This window comes from Chiroxiphia lanceolata, chromosome 1 (assembly GCF_009829145.1).
Source record: "Chiroxiphia lanceolata isolate bChiLan1 chromosome 1, bChiLan1.pri, whole genome shotgun sequence".
NCBI lineage: Eukaryota > Metazoa > Chordata > Aves > Passeriformes > Pipridae > Chiroxiphia > Chiroxiphia lanceolata.
Window position 1 is genome coordinate 90855939 of NC_045637.1, and position 14483 is coordinate 90870421.

The 14483-nt window shown below is 39.4% G+C and overlaps 1 protein-coding gene across 7 annotated transcripts in view; it reads left to right on the plus strand.

Annotated features, from left to right (window-relative positions):
- The window catches only part of PHACTR1 (phosphatase and actin regulator 1), a 308888-nt gene that overhangs the window by 219623 nt on the left and 74782 nt on the right, over positions 1-14483 (plus strand). For all 7 annotated transcript variants that reach the window (XM_032710975.1, XM_032711209.1, XM_032710889.1 and 4 more), the window contains one exon: positions 8944-9024. In XM_032710975.1, the coding sequence (XP_032566866.1) occupies positions 8944-9024 (81 nt within the window). The remainder of the gene's footprint in view (positions 1-8943; positions 9025-14483) is intronic.

The window sequence follows — 14483 nt, forward strand, 5'->3', positions numbered from 1 at the left end:
TTGGGAAGGTTACCTTTTCACCCCAAAGAAGCAAAAAAGTCAGACTGAGACTCTAAATGTGTAAAACATGCTGAAATTGCATGTGGACATTTACTGTAGATTGAGCTGTTATCAGTTTCCAAGCCAGAAAGTAGATTGTGCTATTTGGGGAGATAAGACACTGGTGTTAAAGACACTTATTTTTTTCCAGCATCATGTACCAACCACCTAGTGCCATTGCACAAGCTGCAAATATCATCCAGATATAATTGCTGGATGGTGTGACAGCTGCAATTCCAGAATCTTCTTATTTTGGAGGAAGTGTTTGTTTCTTTGTGATTCAGTCTTTCCTACAATCAAGTATTAAATGAATGATTTCCTGTTTGGCTCCTAACAGAGGTCTCTGTTGAAAGGTTGATGCCAGTTCATTCCAATAACAAATGCATTTTTAATTTGTGTGTGCTTAGTCAAGGTTTTCTGGGTGTACAACAGTAATGATGGTTTCTGAGACGTATATTAAATATTCATAACATCTCTCTCAAAACAGTGCTAAGCCAACAGATTTAAGTAGGTATTTCTTAGTTGCGAGCTATGTATCATTTATTTTCAAAAGGTGTACATGTGGGCACAGATATACAACTCTCCATCATTTTTGTGTGTCAGTTTGGGAGGCTACAGTGTACTAATTATTCCAGTGTAAGTGGAAAATCATAATTTACTACAACAGTGTTTGGGTAATGTGTGGATAATTTTTAAGTTGTCCCAAATCCCTATCTGGTGAAATAGGAGCATCCAGCAGACCAAGCTTTTTTTACTGTAGCCAGAATAGGGTTTTTTTAGGGAGTAAAGCACTGGATTTACACATCTGTCTGGCAGTGGGTACCAGGAAATATATGTTTGTAAAGTTACAACTGTAAGGTAAACTAAGGTGTAAAACTACACAGTAGGTGGCTGTTGCTGTAGAGAGACTTGTGCTACTTGTCTTACTGAGTGCGGCTCTCTTTTCTATAAGCTGGTGATCCTCCCAGCTGGCAAACAAGGGGACCAAATATTATCTGGTAGCTTGGTTGTCATTTTTTGGTGGTCTGTCCAAGCATTCTTTCTCCCTCCTTATCATCAGTCTGCCACTGTTTGGTTTTATCTCAAAATTTTCCCCCCTTTTTCTGTCATAAGAAAGCTGACTCCTTCACCCTCTACAAGTAACACAGGAGAATCCAGTCTCCTGACATCTGCTAGACATCTTTATATAAACTATGCTCTGTATTTTGCCATCTGGGTGTGTTGTCTGATGAAGAGCAAGTCCAAAAGCAGCAGCTTGCCTGGTTATTTATATCCCATGTGTAAACTCTGTTATGGAGAGAACCCTCCAGAGAGTCTCAGGAGTCATTATCGTATTCTAGAGATGGCCACCATGGTTTTTGCTTTGAGAAAGGTCCCTTGAACTATTATGCTACAGCATATTTCAAATAAATGTTTCTGCCATTACAGATAATGCTGCAGATCCCTACCATAGTATCATAGGTCCGGGTACCATCTTCTCAGGGTAAAGGAAACACCTTGTAGATATCTCACTCAGCTTGTCACTACTTTGCTTTTAGCATAGTTGTTGTCTGCTGTATGTACAGAAGTCTGAGACTGCAAGGTGCCTAAAGCAGGTTGAGTCACTTGTAAAAAGCAGCCGTTCTTTGGGATGTACAGCTGCTTCTCATGTTCCTACATATTTTTTTCAGATCGCATCACTCATCTTGTCTGGCTGCAAAGGCTTGATGAATAGAACCCATATTCTTACTGTTTCTTTGACACTACAATTTCTACAACTAACAACTCATGTTGTTATGCAGAAGCCTGTAGGAGAAACCATCATTCGTGAAAATGTAAATGGATCTCCTCTCGTAAGGATTGTGTCAGCTGTCTTTTGCTGACACTTAGGACATGGCCTCATTGCAGTAAGAACTGTGGTGGTAATAGCTCAATTTAATCTAGCTTTAGCTACTTTGAGTATGGACTTCAGCATGGGCTGTTCTAGCCTCCCACGTTTCTTGCTTGGATGAAAGCCTTCAAATAAGTCAGTACCACCCCCTCACTACCATTTTGATGCCTAAATTAGACAGTCTCGGAGTGCTCAGGGTATGACTTCCCACCCTGTAGTCTGTAATTGCAGAGCAACTGTATCCAAAGATATGCTATATTACCTTGTTGCAAATTTCTTTAGTTAAGCTACACAGGCTCATTTTTCATTAAGTTGTGGAAAGCGATACCTCTTAGTGTCTCCGCTTTTCAGCTCTTGACCTAGTAACTACCTAGGAATTAATGAAAACACTGTGCAGCAATTCAGAGAGAAAAACGGGAGGAATGTATTTCTTCATTTTTTCAATATTCTGATCAGCTTTCTGAATATCTCCCCAACTTGTTGTACAGTACTTCTCAAGTGTGACTAGAGAAGCAATTACGTATAAAAGGTATGAAAATGGGAGTCTTTCCAAAATCCTATTGGTAGACTATCACAGTTGCCTGACACAGTGGAGTTCTGTTTTGCTGTTTATTAGCTGGGCAGCTGAGGGTGATAACATTTTTCTTAAGGTGTCTACAATCTTGTTTTCTTTTTAAATCCACTTTCTTTGTTTTCTTTTTCAAACACACACCTTTTGTTATATTTGCCAAGATTTCTTGTTTTATCTCCTGTTTCAATGTATTCATCTTCTGCCAGGCTCACTGTGCTTGGCCTATGAAATCTATTATGTTGGATTTCTTTGAATCTAACTTGAAGTTTAGTTCTTTCCCTAGGAAGGCACCTTCTTTGATTGATTTTTATTTTCTTCAGTCCTTCTGTATGCAAAAAGAGACAGTCCATCTCTTCTTGGATTAGATTTCTGATTTCATTAGTTCAAAAAGAGCTAAGAGTTATTATGGTAGAGTTGTTCAGATTTAATTTCCCTGCCTTTCCTTGTGTTTACCAAATTCTTGTTTGTATGCTGTGTTTCTGAGCTGTGTTACTGTATTGTGATCTTGCTTAGTGTGGTTTGCAGTATCTTGATTAACTCCTGCAATTCTATGCTTACAGATTTGACTTTGCATCCACTTTCCTCCCAGGTCTGTCCTCTGGGACTTTACGTGCAGTAATGATCAGTACAAGTCTAGAGTTTTCTAGGCTCATTTCAGCTTCTTTCCCAGTTTTACTTTCTTTCTCAATCAGTAAGGAAAAGATGATTGAATTTTTATCTGTAGTTACCAGGTGTGCCAACTGTCATACCTCCTTAACTCTTCTGGTTAGTAACTAGGAATTTTAGATTTGATCCTGCATTCTCAAAGGAATGTGTATATTTTTACTGTGTAATTTCAAAGGCTTGCCTGTTGCAGGATTTACCATGCTCCCAGTCCAGCACTTCTAATTGGAAAAGGACTGGTGTCTTGAGCTAATCTGAATTTGAATGAAAGCAAGATGCCCCAACATCATCTTCTCTGTGCTTTTACATAGTAGTAATCTAAAATAAATCCAGTTGTACTTGCAGAACTGGAAATAAAATTAATCGGGGGGGAGGGGGTTCATTTAATTTTTGCCTCTTTTTCCTATTATTCTACTTGCCTTAATTATAGAGTAACAAATTTTAAGCCCAGAAAGGTCATTTCCTAGCTTAGAGTGTTGGGCCCAGGGCACAGAATAAGTGCTGTTAATGCTTTCCTACTGATATATCAGGTGACAAGCCAAGTTGTCTCAATTTGTCTGTACCTCACTTTTCCACCTCTAGAATGATAGTGATTTGCTTAAAGAGTGTTTCAAACTGCTTTTCAGTGTGGCATCAGTGCTGGGGTTTCTTCCTGTTTTATTAGTTTTTCTTGTAGTTTTTTTTAATAATTAGTTTTCCAAATTATTCATGTACTCAAAGGGATTTATTTGGTCAGCTACTGTGGTGACACCTGACTTGAGGAGGTATGTGTAATACACTTTTTAAAATGAAGCTTAACTTTTAATACCAGCCCATCTTTCTCCTGATGTTCACTTATTTTGTCATCTCATAGAATGGGAGTGCTAGAGAAATTTCATTGGCAGACTCACAGACAAAAAGAGGCTCCTAATCCTTTCTAGGCAGTAAACTATCTGAATCAGATTTTGTAGATGATACTGCTAGAGGAAAACCCAGGCTGATATTAGAGAGACTCAGAACTTCTATAAGGAATTTTAAATCTCAAAGATTGAGAAACCTGTTGGAATATTTTTGTTTCCCTCAGGCTTCAAGAGACCTATGCATGTTTGAAGGCAAGCAAAATCCATATTTAATACCAAACAAAGCAAACCAATTATTTCAACCAACCTATGTTTTGACACTGGTCAAACCCCAAGCTCACAGCAGCAGTGCTGGGTGTCATGCGACAGCTATTAAAACATCCCAAAATTAATGGAGCTCTGTGTGAGCTGACACATCTACGTTTTCATCAGCTCTGTCTGAGACTTTCATCTACAGCAGCGTTTCTTTTCTTAAAACTACTCTTGATTTCAGAAATGTAATCAACCTAATTTTTGTGCATCTGCATCTCAGCTACTCACCTTTAGCTTCCTTTACTGTCAGTGAAGCCTAACAGTGCAGTTCAATCTTGTTTAGGTGCTTATATTTGGCTAAGGTTAATCATGCCCAAGACTTTTTCTTAATATATAAGGAGGCCAACTCAGAGGCAGAAGCCCACACTGTTAAAATTTACATCAGATGAATCCTGCTCTATTTGATTGTCAAGTCTACATAGTTGGAAAAATTTCAAGAGGATGTGACATGTTTTGATACATAATCCATCACATATGAAAATCTCTCCTTTCTTATAAGTCTAAGGGAAATATTGATGGTTGTTTATCTAACCATTGTGCAAAGCAATTGATTTGCTTTTTTCTAATTACTCAGATCTGAATTATTAGCCAGGCAGATTGCTGTTGAACGCAAGTATAATGCACTAGAAAGCTTCTGCTCTAAGCTCCATCTTGTAACAACCTTTGCCTTCTAAAATAATAATGAAAATTATACTGGCCTTTGAAAGGAAGAATTCACAAAAAGCAGCCCCCAGTGCATTTTAAGACAAAGGCCAAGGGCAACCTTAGAAAAAAGCAAGGTTAAGTTCCAACTGGCCAGCATGGACTGGGGTTTAGTTTCAGTTGTCACATGAGAAGGAAAAGGCAGAACTTGTTTATTTAGTTCTGCCCTTGGTTTAAGCAGCAACAGGACAAGTTCTGCAAAGGAGACTGGTTTATTATTATCTTGAATAATAAGATTTATTTATTAATTTATCATTATGTGATATAGATGCAGGTCGAATGCTTTATGTGACATGTTTTGGCCTTGGAGGGAAGGATGGGAGGGACAGAAAGGTTACATGTCCTGACTGCATAAATGCCTCTTTGGCTGGTTAATGGAGCAGCAGAAGCTCTTGGCATAGAGGCAGCGGCGAGCTTCACCTTCTCAGCTGGAGGAGCAGCCCACAATCACTGCCATCACAGAGCACAGCAGCTTATTAAAGGAATAAAGACAAAACTGTAGTTGATTTCCAGAATGGAGGGGCAGGAACTCCTCTCAACCCTGTCAAGGCTTTACTGATCTTAATGGGTCTGCCACAGAGAAAAACTCTGCTTGAACAGCAGAGGGGTTCTGCTCCTGAGGGACGAGTTCAAAACTAGCAGTTCAGAAACGTTAATAAAAGCATTTCCCACTGTTTCTTCATCAAAGCTTAAAAGAAACAGCTACTGCAGAGTACACTGGCAACATCTGTATGCTTATACCATAAAATACATATATATGTATGCTTATACCATAAAATACATTGCTATAAACTAGTAACTGAGAGTTTCTTGGAGAACGGATGAATTTGTTACGATAACTAGTTTCTGGCATAATTAGATCCCATAAAGAGGGCTTAATGCTTATTTCTAATCTCCTGAAAGGTTATACAAATGAAAAAAATGAGGTTAATCACCAAGAAAAATCACTAATGAAGTAATACATCTTTTGTTAAATATTAATTATATTGCATTTTTTCCCATCACAGAATTTACATGGTTCTCATGAATCAAGGATAAATTCTGAGGTTTTTATTTATTTGCTGCTGTGAATGGAACTCTTCTCAGTGGAGAGTGAATGAATTTATTTTGTATCAGCTTTCTGCTTGAAAAGAAAATCCTTCATGAAAGAACTGGCAGTCTTTGCCAGAGAAATCCAGACTGAGTAAAGCATTTCATTGTTCAGGCTGTTAGATCCTAATGAGTTTTGCATCTAAGTGCTTGTATTTTTTTCCCATCTGATCCAGCGTTAGTGCATAGCAGGTTATGCACTTAAAAATACAACACTTATTTGGAGGAAGATTTGTATTAAAGAAAGGCAGCATGTCCTGTAGTTTTAGTATAACATCTGTTATTATCATTCAGTGCTGCTCTTAGCCCAGCATGCCCTTCCTTTAAATATCTTATTAATTAAACTGGATTAGTAGGGAAAAAATTAATACTTTAAGTCCTGTACCTACTTAGAAAGGATTTAGAAACTGAAAAAATTGCTTTTGTCTGAGCTTCAGCTGGAGGGTTGTAGGTTTTTTCATTCTTGAACACAAGCAGATTACAACTAAAAGAGAGTATCTGAAAAGCCTATGTATATATACAGTCTTCCAAATACATGTATTTTATCGTTCAAGTTCTGCTAAACTTCAAAAATAGTTTGCTACTTCAAGAAGTATTGGTCAATACTTCAGGGTCTTCCCCAGCAACTGTTTTGGAAGAGGTGCTTCTGCACTTCTTCAAAATATCCTGATAGCCCTTTTTAGCACTTAATTTCCCAAAAGCCTCAACTCCAGTCTGCAAAATTACTGTAATTTTTACTAGTACTATAATAATGTGGTGAGACCTCCCTGCCGTGAAGTTCGTGGTAATGCTGCTACCTTGCATAGCCAGCTGTTGGCAGGGCAGGACTGTGAACCCAGGTGGGTGCCAATGAATCTGTGTGTAAAGTGTGGATCTATTACTTAGCTGTCTATGGTCAAGTATAGAAATAGCAGAATTTGCCCATGTCTTTGTTCCATGGGCAGTGCTGCTTTCTATCTGCAGAAACTGCTTGTTTGCTGATGATTCACCCAACTTGATTTCCCACTGAAGAGCAAGTTCAGACACATTGGGTGCTGTTTGCTGCTTACACTAACAGAAAATTAGTCTTTCTTAGACCTATTGAAAAAGTTAGTTGTTGGGTGCCACCAAATTACTCTTTAGATTCAGTCAGGGTTTTAACAACTTCTTGGTGGGAGAAAGCTCAGGAATCAGCTGAAGCCTTTTTTGGCTTTTTTTTTGGATGGGCTGAGGGCAGCTATTCTTAAAGAGGAAGAGGAAAGAGCTTTAGGTGCTGTACCAGAACAAGACCCCTTCAGCACAGGGAAAAGGCAGCTTGAGGAGCAGTCTGCAGTGTGACTCCAAAGCCTGATTGTTGGATCTTTCTATTCAAAAGCATATTAGAAACTTAGAAGTCGGTGTTTCACTGAAAGTCAGTTGAGGTGCCTGAAGCACTTCTTCAAACGGGTCCTAGGCGCTCTGGAAAATGCTGTGACGGTTATGTTAACAGCTTCTAAAATCAAACTGCACCATATGCTTGGCTAGTGGGTGTGGAGTCTTGTGCCTCAACAAAAGGACCTGCCTTCAACTCTGATCCATGAGAAAGTTCAGAGGGAGTGTTTAGGGGAGACCAGGGTTTTTATTAGCTTCTGAGTGTACCTACTGGTCTTCTTTGCCCTGAGGAATACGTGTTCAAAACTGATTTTAAAAATGGGAAAGCCTAAATTTATCCCATGTAGAAAAGCAAAGCAGAGCTGGCCTTGTTCATACCAAGTTCTAAGCCTCTGACAGCAAATAAGTTGCAATGAGCACAGTGTGTCAGTATAACCATAGCTAATTCACCAAAGTGTCCCTGTGGGAACAGTCAGCACACAGCAGTACCAGGAAAGGGTACACCCTCCTGTTTTCGGAAATAGGAGAGAGGGTTTCCAAGCCTCTTTTGCTTTAATTCTGCCTTGGGCAGACTGGAGATGCTAAGTCTCAGTTCATTTGTGTGTGCATGCATCTGTGCTGGGTCTGATCGAGGAGCATATGGCAGAAGCAATTTGCCCTTGACTGTGCCTCTTTTTTGGCAGGCACAGGCTTGTTTCTCACAGAGCGGGTGCAGTCACAGCCTCTGCTGCACATCACTTCTTGCTCCCCTTGCTTGCTGGCTTTCAGGTCTTTGCCTGAGTGCGTGTCCTTTGTGGTGTTTTGGTTAATTGGACATTGTTTTAATTACTACTGAACTAAAGAAACATGTATTTTCTATCTGTCATTTTGCTGCCTCAGTGACCACAGTCTCCAAGCAGCCAATACAGAACTCAAGCTGTTCAGTTCTGGTGTAAATTGCAGTGGCTCTCTCGGATTTTCTGTCATTTACATCTCTTTAGGAAAAACCATCCCTCTAGGCAGGAGAGGGCTCTATTAAACAGCTTATGTTTTGCACTGCCCCACCTTGATCTGCTCTCACTGGAATTGGTGGCAAAGAAGCCTTGGCTTCTGTCCTCTTCCATGATCTGGAAACAGTCCATGGCCACATTCTGTGGCCCCATCTTTCATTGGTGTGATATGTTACCTTCTTTCTTACCTTTCACTCTGCAGCTTCTGCACTAATTTCCTTTTTCTCCCTTTGCTGTCTCTGATTCTCCACAGAAATGCTTGGGTCATATGTCAAAATCAAGCAATGGGAGTGGAGACGTCCTCAAATCAGCCAGTCTATAGCCATTTCTGTCAATAACAGCCTCACTACAGCAGCAGGCAGATTCTCTGGACTGCCAGTAGCCTTTGAGATGCTAAACTGCCATTGGCTTGAAGAGGAAAAAGGACATTTTTTAAAATGCCTTAAAAGGCATAGAGCCTTTTAAAACAATTATTTCCCTTCTTTTCTATTTATATTGACCCTTATCCTTTGCTTACAGCTTTGGAAAGAAAAATGTCCATGAGGCAAAGCAGAGAGGAGCTTATAAAACGAGGAGTGCTGAAAGAAATTTTTGATAAAGGTAAGTGTTCTTCCTTTCACAACATTAAACTGGCATCCCATATAGTTTTACAGCCAGACATTACATTATTATAACACTGGGAACCGGGAATGGAGTCCTGAATTGCAAGACTCTGCAGAAAAAGGTCTCCAAACACCTCTCTTGATTTTGCCATGGTCTAGCCCATTCTGTTGGATACGTGTGATAGGTATTTAGCAAATAAAAGTGAAAATTAATCAGAAATGTAAAGCAGTAGAAATAAAAATCACAGCAACAGGCACTAGTCACTCGCTGCAAAAGAGCAAAGCATCCAGACTGTGGAGAGATGAAGTGGGTCCATGCCTGCGTGTGTTACCATTGTCTGGTTGAGTCACTTCGGGATTAATTGTTGTGGAAAAGGGAAACATTGACAGGTTTGGGATCCTGACGAGCACAGAACAGTGTACTTTCCCTTGAAATGGCTCAGAAGATATAATAATTCCTTATTCAGGATAATTGATTTGTTGAGTTGGTAATGTCTTATTTATGCAAAATGCCATTGTTTTACAAACATCATTGTTTTACACTGGTAATGCAATACATACTTGACATCTATTACATATGTGTCAGATTTTAACTGCAGCTTTTATTTGTTTTGCTGCTTCTCTTGTCAATAACTAAGGCAATTAATTCAACAAATTATATAAAAACATGACAAAGTTGCCTCTTAATCTGAATAGAACTTATGTATATGCTTTAAAGCCTCATTGATTCAAAATCTAAGAGTCTTTAATAACAATACCAGTACAAAATCTATTAGAAGTTAATAAAAGTTATAAACTTTCACAGATATTAGAAACATGGTCTACTTTATAACTGGGAGCGTTTAAATCTGCTACCTACTTTTTAGTCTATCTTATAAGGAAATTAAAAATTACTAGCCCAATCTTTTCAGTTTTTAAGTGGGAAAAATGCAAAACACTGCAAAACAAACAAAAAAATAGAGTGCTTTTCATTAAATTTTACAGGTTTTACCAGTTATGTATTGTGGATGCTTCTAATCCTTCAGATTTAACACTGTGCTCTCAGTATGATCCCACTGGCCTAGAAATCATCCTCGGTGCAACTTCAGGGTAGAAGCAGCTCCTGGCAAAAGGTTTGGCCTTCTCACTGCTTTGTGTTGCCCATGTTTCGGAGTGTGACTCAGGTCAAATCCACAGCCAGTGAGGCATGGTCCAGGCTGTCACACCACGTGACAGAGGAGCAACCCAGGGGAGGCCAGGGCTAGGCTCCCTATTCAATGCCTCAGCCAGCTCAGAAGGCAGCCTTAAATCACACCTGTGTCCAGGGTGTGACCTCCTTAATCCCTGCCTCACATCCCACATGTAGCTGCTTTCTGAACCATCCCTACATACACTTAAAGGTATCCCAAGGAAAAATCTTTCCTGTGCAGCCTGACTCTGCCTTCTACATTGAAACTCAGAGAGATTCCCCCTGCATTGCTACCAAGGCACTACAGCTTTCTCTGTTGATCAGATAATGCTGTAGTTTGTGATCTTCTGTGTCGTCTTGTGAGGCACAAACTGAGCTCTCTGGGGGTCTTTGTCTGAAAGAAAGAAATTAATTCCTCTTTATAGTAATTTTTCACCTTTTCAAAACTGATATGAAACACATGCCACTTCTTATTTCCAGTGCAAAAAGCAGAGACGTTGGACCTTTTCACTATCAGGTGCCACTAAAAGGGAAACTACAATGCAAACCAGTTGGACTCCACAGTCAGTACCCTACTGACTATGGAGTTATTATTCCTGCTTGTTACAAACACAGGAAGCTAAGTATTAGTACCCCTCCCTGAAAGCAAGAGGTCAAGCAGAGAAGAAACTGGTAATACACAAAAATAGCAGCAGTAATCAGACAGCTTTGACGATACAAAGATATAAGCAAGGCAAGACAGAGTAAAAACATTATTTCCTTCAGTGGTGTAATAATCTGAGTAATTCTAATAAAGAATATCATATCTCACTGTGAATCTTAAGTGGAAGTAACATTTTCCTTGTAATTCCTATTAGATAATCTCTAATCCTTCAAGAAAACACAGCAGACTTTAAGCATTTCATTGCAGAAGGCATTATTTGATTAGGGTAGCACCTTCCATACAGAGATGCATCTTGCACAGACAATAGGTGTAGCCATAATGCTAAATCTCTTTGTCTCCTTTTCCTAAGCAGTGGACAAAGCAGACAGAATCAGCCTCTGAGTAATTTTGGCTTTTTCTTTCTTAAAAAAATCCATACAGACTAAAGTAAACTTAGTGTGGACAGAATGACCTAAGAACAAAAATTCCTGCTGTGTGCTTAGTGTTGGTTTTGTCATATCTTCTGTGTTGAAGAAAACCATAATTAGCTAGTTTGTTTGCCTGCTGTTTAAAATGATGCTCTGACATGTTTGCTTCAGGATTTGCTGGTTTTCAAAGGACTTTTTGTCATCCAGCAGGTGAAAGTTATCTGAGTGCAGTAAATCATAGTATTCACACATGGGAGAGTCACTGCAGTCCAGCTGCCATATTTGAAAAACAAGAAATGCTGTTATCACTTCAGTGACCCCCACACTTAAACTAGTCAAGTGAAACTGCTCCAGACTGAACTGCAGGGAGCTCTTTTCTTGCAAAGGGCCAGACTCATGACCAAATCAGTTTCTGTTATCTTCCATTTCTAGGGCTTTGTGACTTGAGTATTCTGAAAATGTAGGCAAAGGTTATAATTTTTTTCAAATACTCTGTACTTTTGGAAAATAGTGAGTTGAAGAAGTATCTGGTGAGACTCCTGCTGTTCTAATAGTTTGTGGTCAGGCAGTGCTGAGAGGTTAAAAATATCACTTCCACCTTCAACACAAAACACACATCAGCATTTAGAAGAACTCACATTTTTGCTGTACTGTTGCTCCTACACCTAGATATAAACACCTTTGATTTTCCCATGAAGGGGTAACCATCCCAAAAGGATCTGTCTTTAGGATTCCCCTCTGTTTCACAGTCCCCACCAAAGAATTAAATCTACTTGTAGTATTTTGATACTTCTTCCTTTATCTGAACGTGGATGAGATTGCCTGCAGTGAGGAATTTCTGAACATGAGCGTGTATTTGTTTGCTCCAGAGGCAATGGTACAATGGGTTTTCAAGGAAGCATGGGCAGTCTTCATATTTTTGTACTCTCTCTCTAATCAAAATGATGGATTTAGACTTAAATTTCAGGTAACCTAAATCCTGACAAGATTTGGATGTATTGCACTTATGTGCTAAGGTACGTTTTGTGGCGGTATGTGAGGATAAGCTTGAAGAAGTGGCTTTGGCAATGCAGCAAGGAGGAAGGATGGCAACCGCTTCAGTTGTGTTGCAGTGAAATTGAAAGGTTCTGAACTCCTCCAGAAGCAGCCTGTCTCAAACTCCATGAGATCCCAAAACATCAGGTCTGCCTAGAGACTGAAGTTGAGGAGGATCCCAGCCACTGGGCTAAGGTAGCCACCAATTCCAGGAAACAGCTCCAGAGACAGGTCTTGACCATGTGCAAGAACATTCAGTTTTTCATCCCCTACCCATAGAGTTCATGGCAGAAAAGGACAATGAATTTTTCTCTGCCCTTCCTAGCTTGTCCAAGAATGCTTGCCTGGACAGTCTTACTGGGGAGCAAGTACTGAAAGGGACAACCCAATTCGAAAAACTCCCAGGACTTAAAACTCTCCATTTTGACTTCCATAGCCATTGGTCTGTAGAAGGAATGCATGGGCATGACACTTTTCAAATATACAAGAAGTTCCATAGTCGAAGGTATTCAGAGTAAAAGACACAGTGAGAGGGTAAGCAGAGCTACAGCATGAAGAACACAAAAGGACTGGTCTGTGTCAGTCAGCATAATGCTCTGTGGGTTGCCTCACACCAGGCAATTTTTTTAAAGTTCCTGAGAGTGGAAATAGCAGATGAGTTCAGGAGTACAAACCATGGTTAGGGGCCATACATTTTGAATACATCACCTATGCATCTCTGGGCCTTCACCTCATGCTGGTTTTTTCGCATGATAAGGTGAATTAAAGTGTCTGGGTAGAGTCCTTTGCATCAGAGTTTCTTCTGAGGTCCTGTTTCCTCAGTCAGTTCAGGTGTGCAGAGTCTCCTGAGTAACAGAACAGTAGCCTTCATGTGTTCCCATTGCTGCAGAGGTCAAGCTACTCTCTCATAGTCCTGTCCAGCTTCACCCAGATTCAGCCAATGTTATCAAAGCTCATCCATTTAGAGGAAGTCATTCTCCAGTATGTAGCATCAGGCTCTGTGAAAATACAGCAAAGGATTTAGCAAGTTTGAGAACAAAAGATTACATATGTTATCACCGTGCAAAATTAACTTTAAACTCATAGCTGGTTTCTGAACATAATCAGTTCATCCGTGTTTCTATAATAATTGCATTACCACGATTCTTTTCATTTCTATGTCATCTAACTGGAACAGCTTTAGTAGTTTAAAAATAATACATAATTTGTTTTTTATATCTGCTTGTCAAGAATGTCTCTGATGCAAGATTAATTCTCACTAAGATACTCTTCACTCTACAAATTATTTTATCCGCATCTTTGACCTGTTTGCTGTACTTGAGCAGCTCCCCATGTAGCTCTTCTTCAAGTGAGGCCTGACTTAGGGTTTATATTTCAGTCATGATTCTGTGCCATGTCTGATGATTTCATTCAAATCCAAGGACAAATTTTAGACTAAATAAAGATTAGAGATATTCAGAGATAAGATTAAAAAAGGTTACTCTCTGAGTACAGAAAGCTGTCATGCTTATTATTATGACAAAAAGTAAAAGCCAAAATTTTACCTTATATTTTACTTTTTTGCGATCATAAATCCTCATGGATCATTTGAATGCTGTTTTCTTAAATCATGCTAATATACCTTGAGAAGCACAAAGTGCACTTAAGACAGTAAGATTTCAAGATGCTCAGCATATTATGAGAGGCATCTCACTTTGTGAAAAATATGTAGATATCCCTCCAAAAAACAAATGTTACTGGTTTCGTCATGCATCTTTTTCTCTGCTCACAGTTACAGTTGAATTTAGTCTGAATTAATGCACTGAATTAATGAATATATTTCTGGACACAATCACTGCCTTTCATTCAAGAAGCAGTTGCTCTGCATAAGAAACAGTTACATTCTTTCATGAAACCAGGTAACTGAGAGAACAGCAGCCCTTATCTCAAACACATGTAATCGTGTGTGTGTTTATAAAAGGGAGACAGAGCCAGTGCAGAATACGTAGCATTACTACTCAGACAGACAAGTCGAAAAACATTCAGCTTAAATACTGGCTGAACTGTTGTTTGATTTTTGCTGCCTAGGGAAATAAATGGGTTTGTATTGAATGACCACAGCAGTTAGAAAGGGGGCTGTGCTGCAAACACTTGGCCAAAGCCTTCAGCTTTGATTCATGTTGCCACCTTTTAGCCAGCTCAGT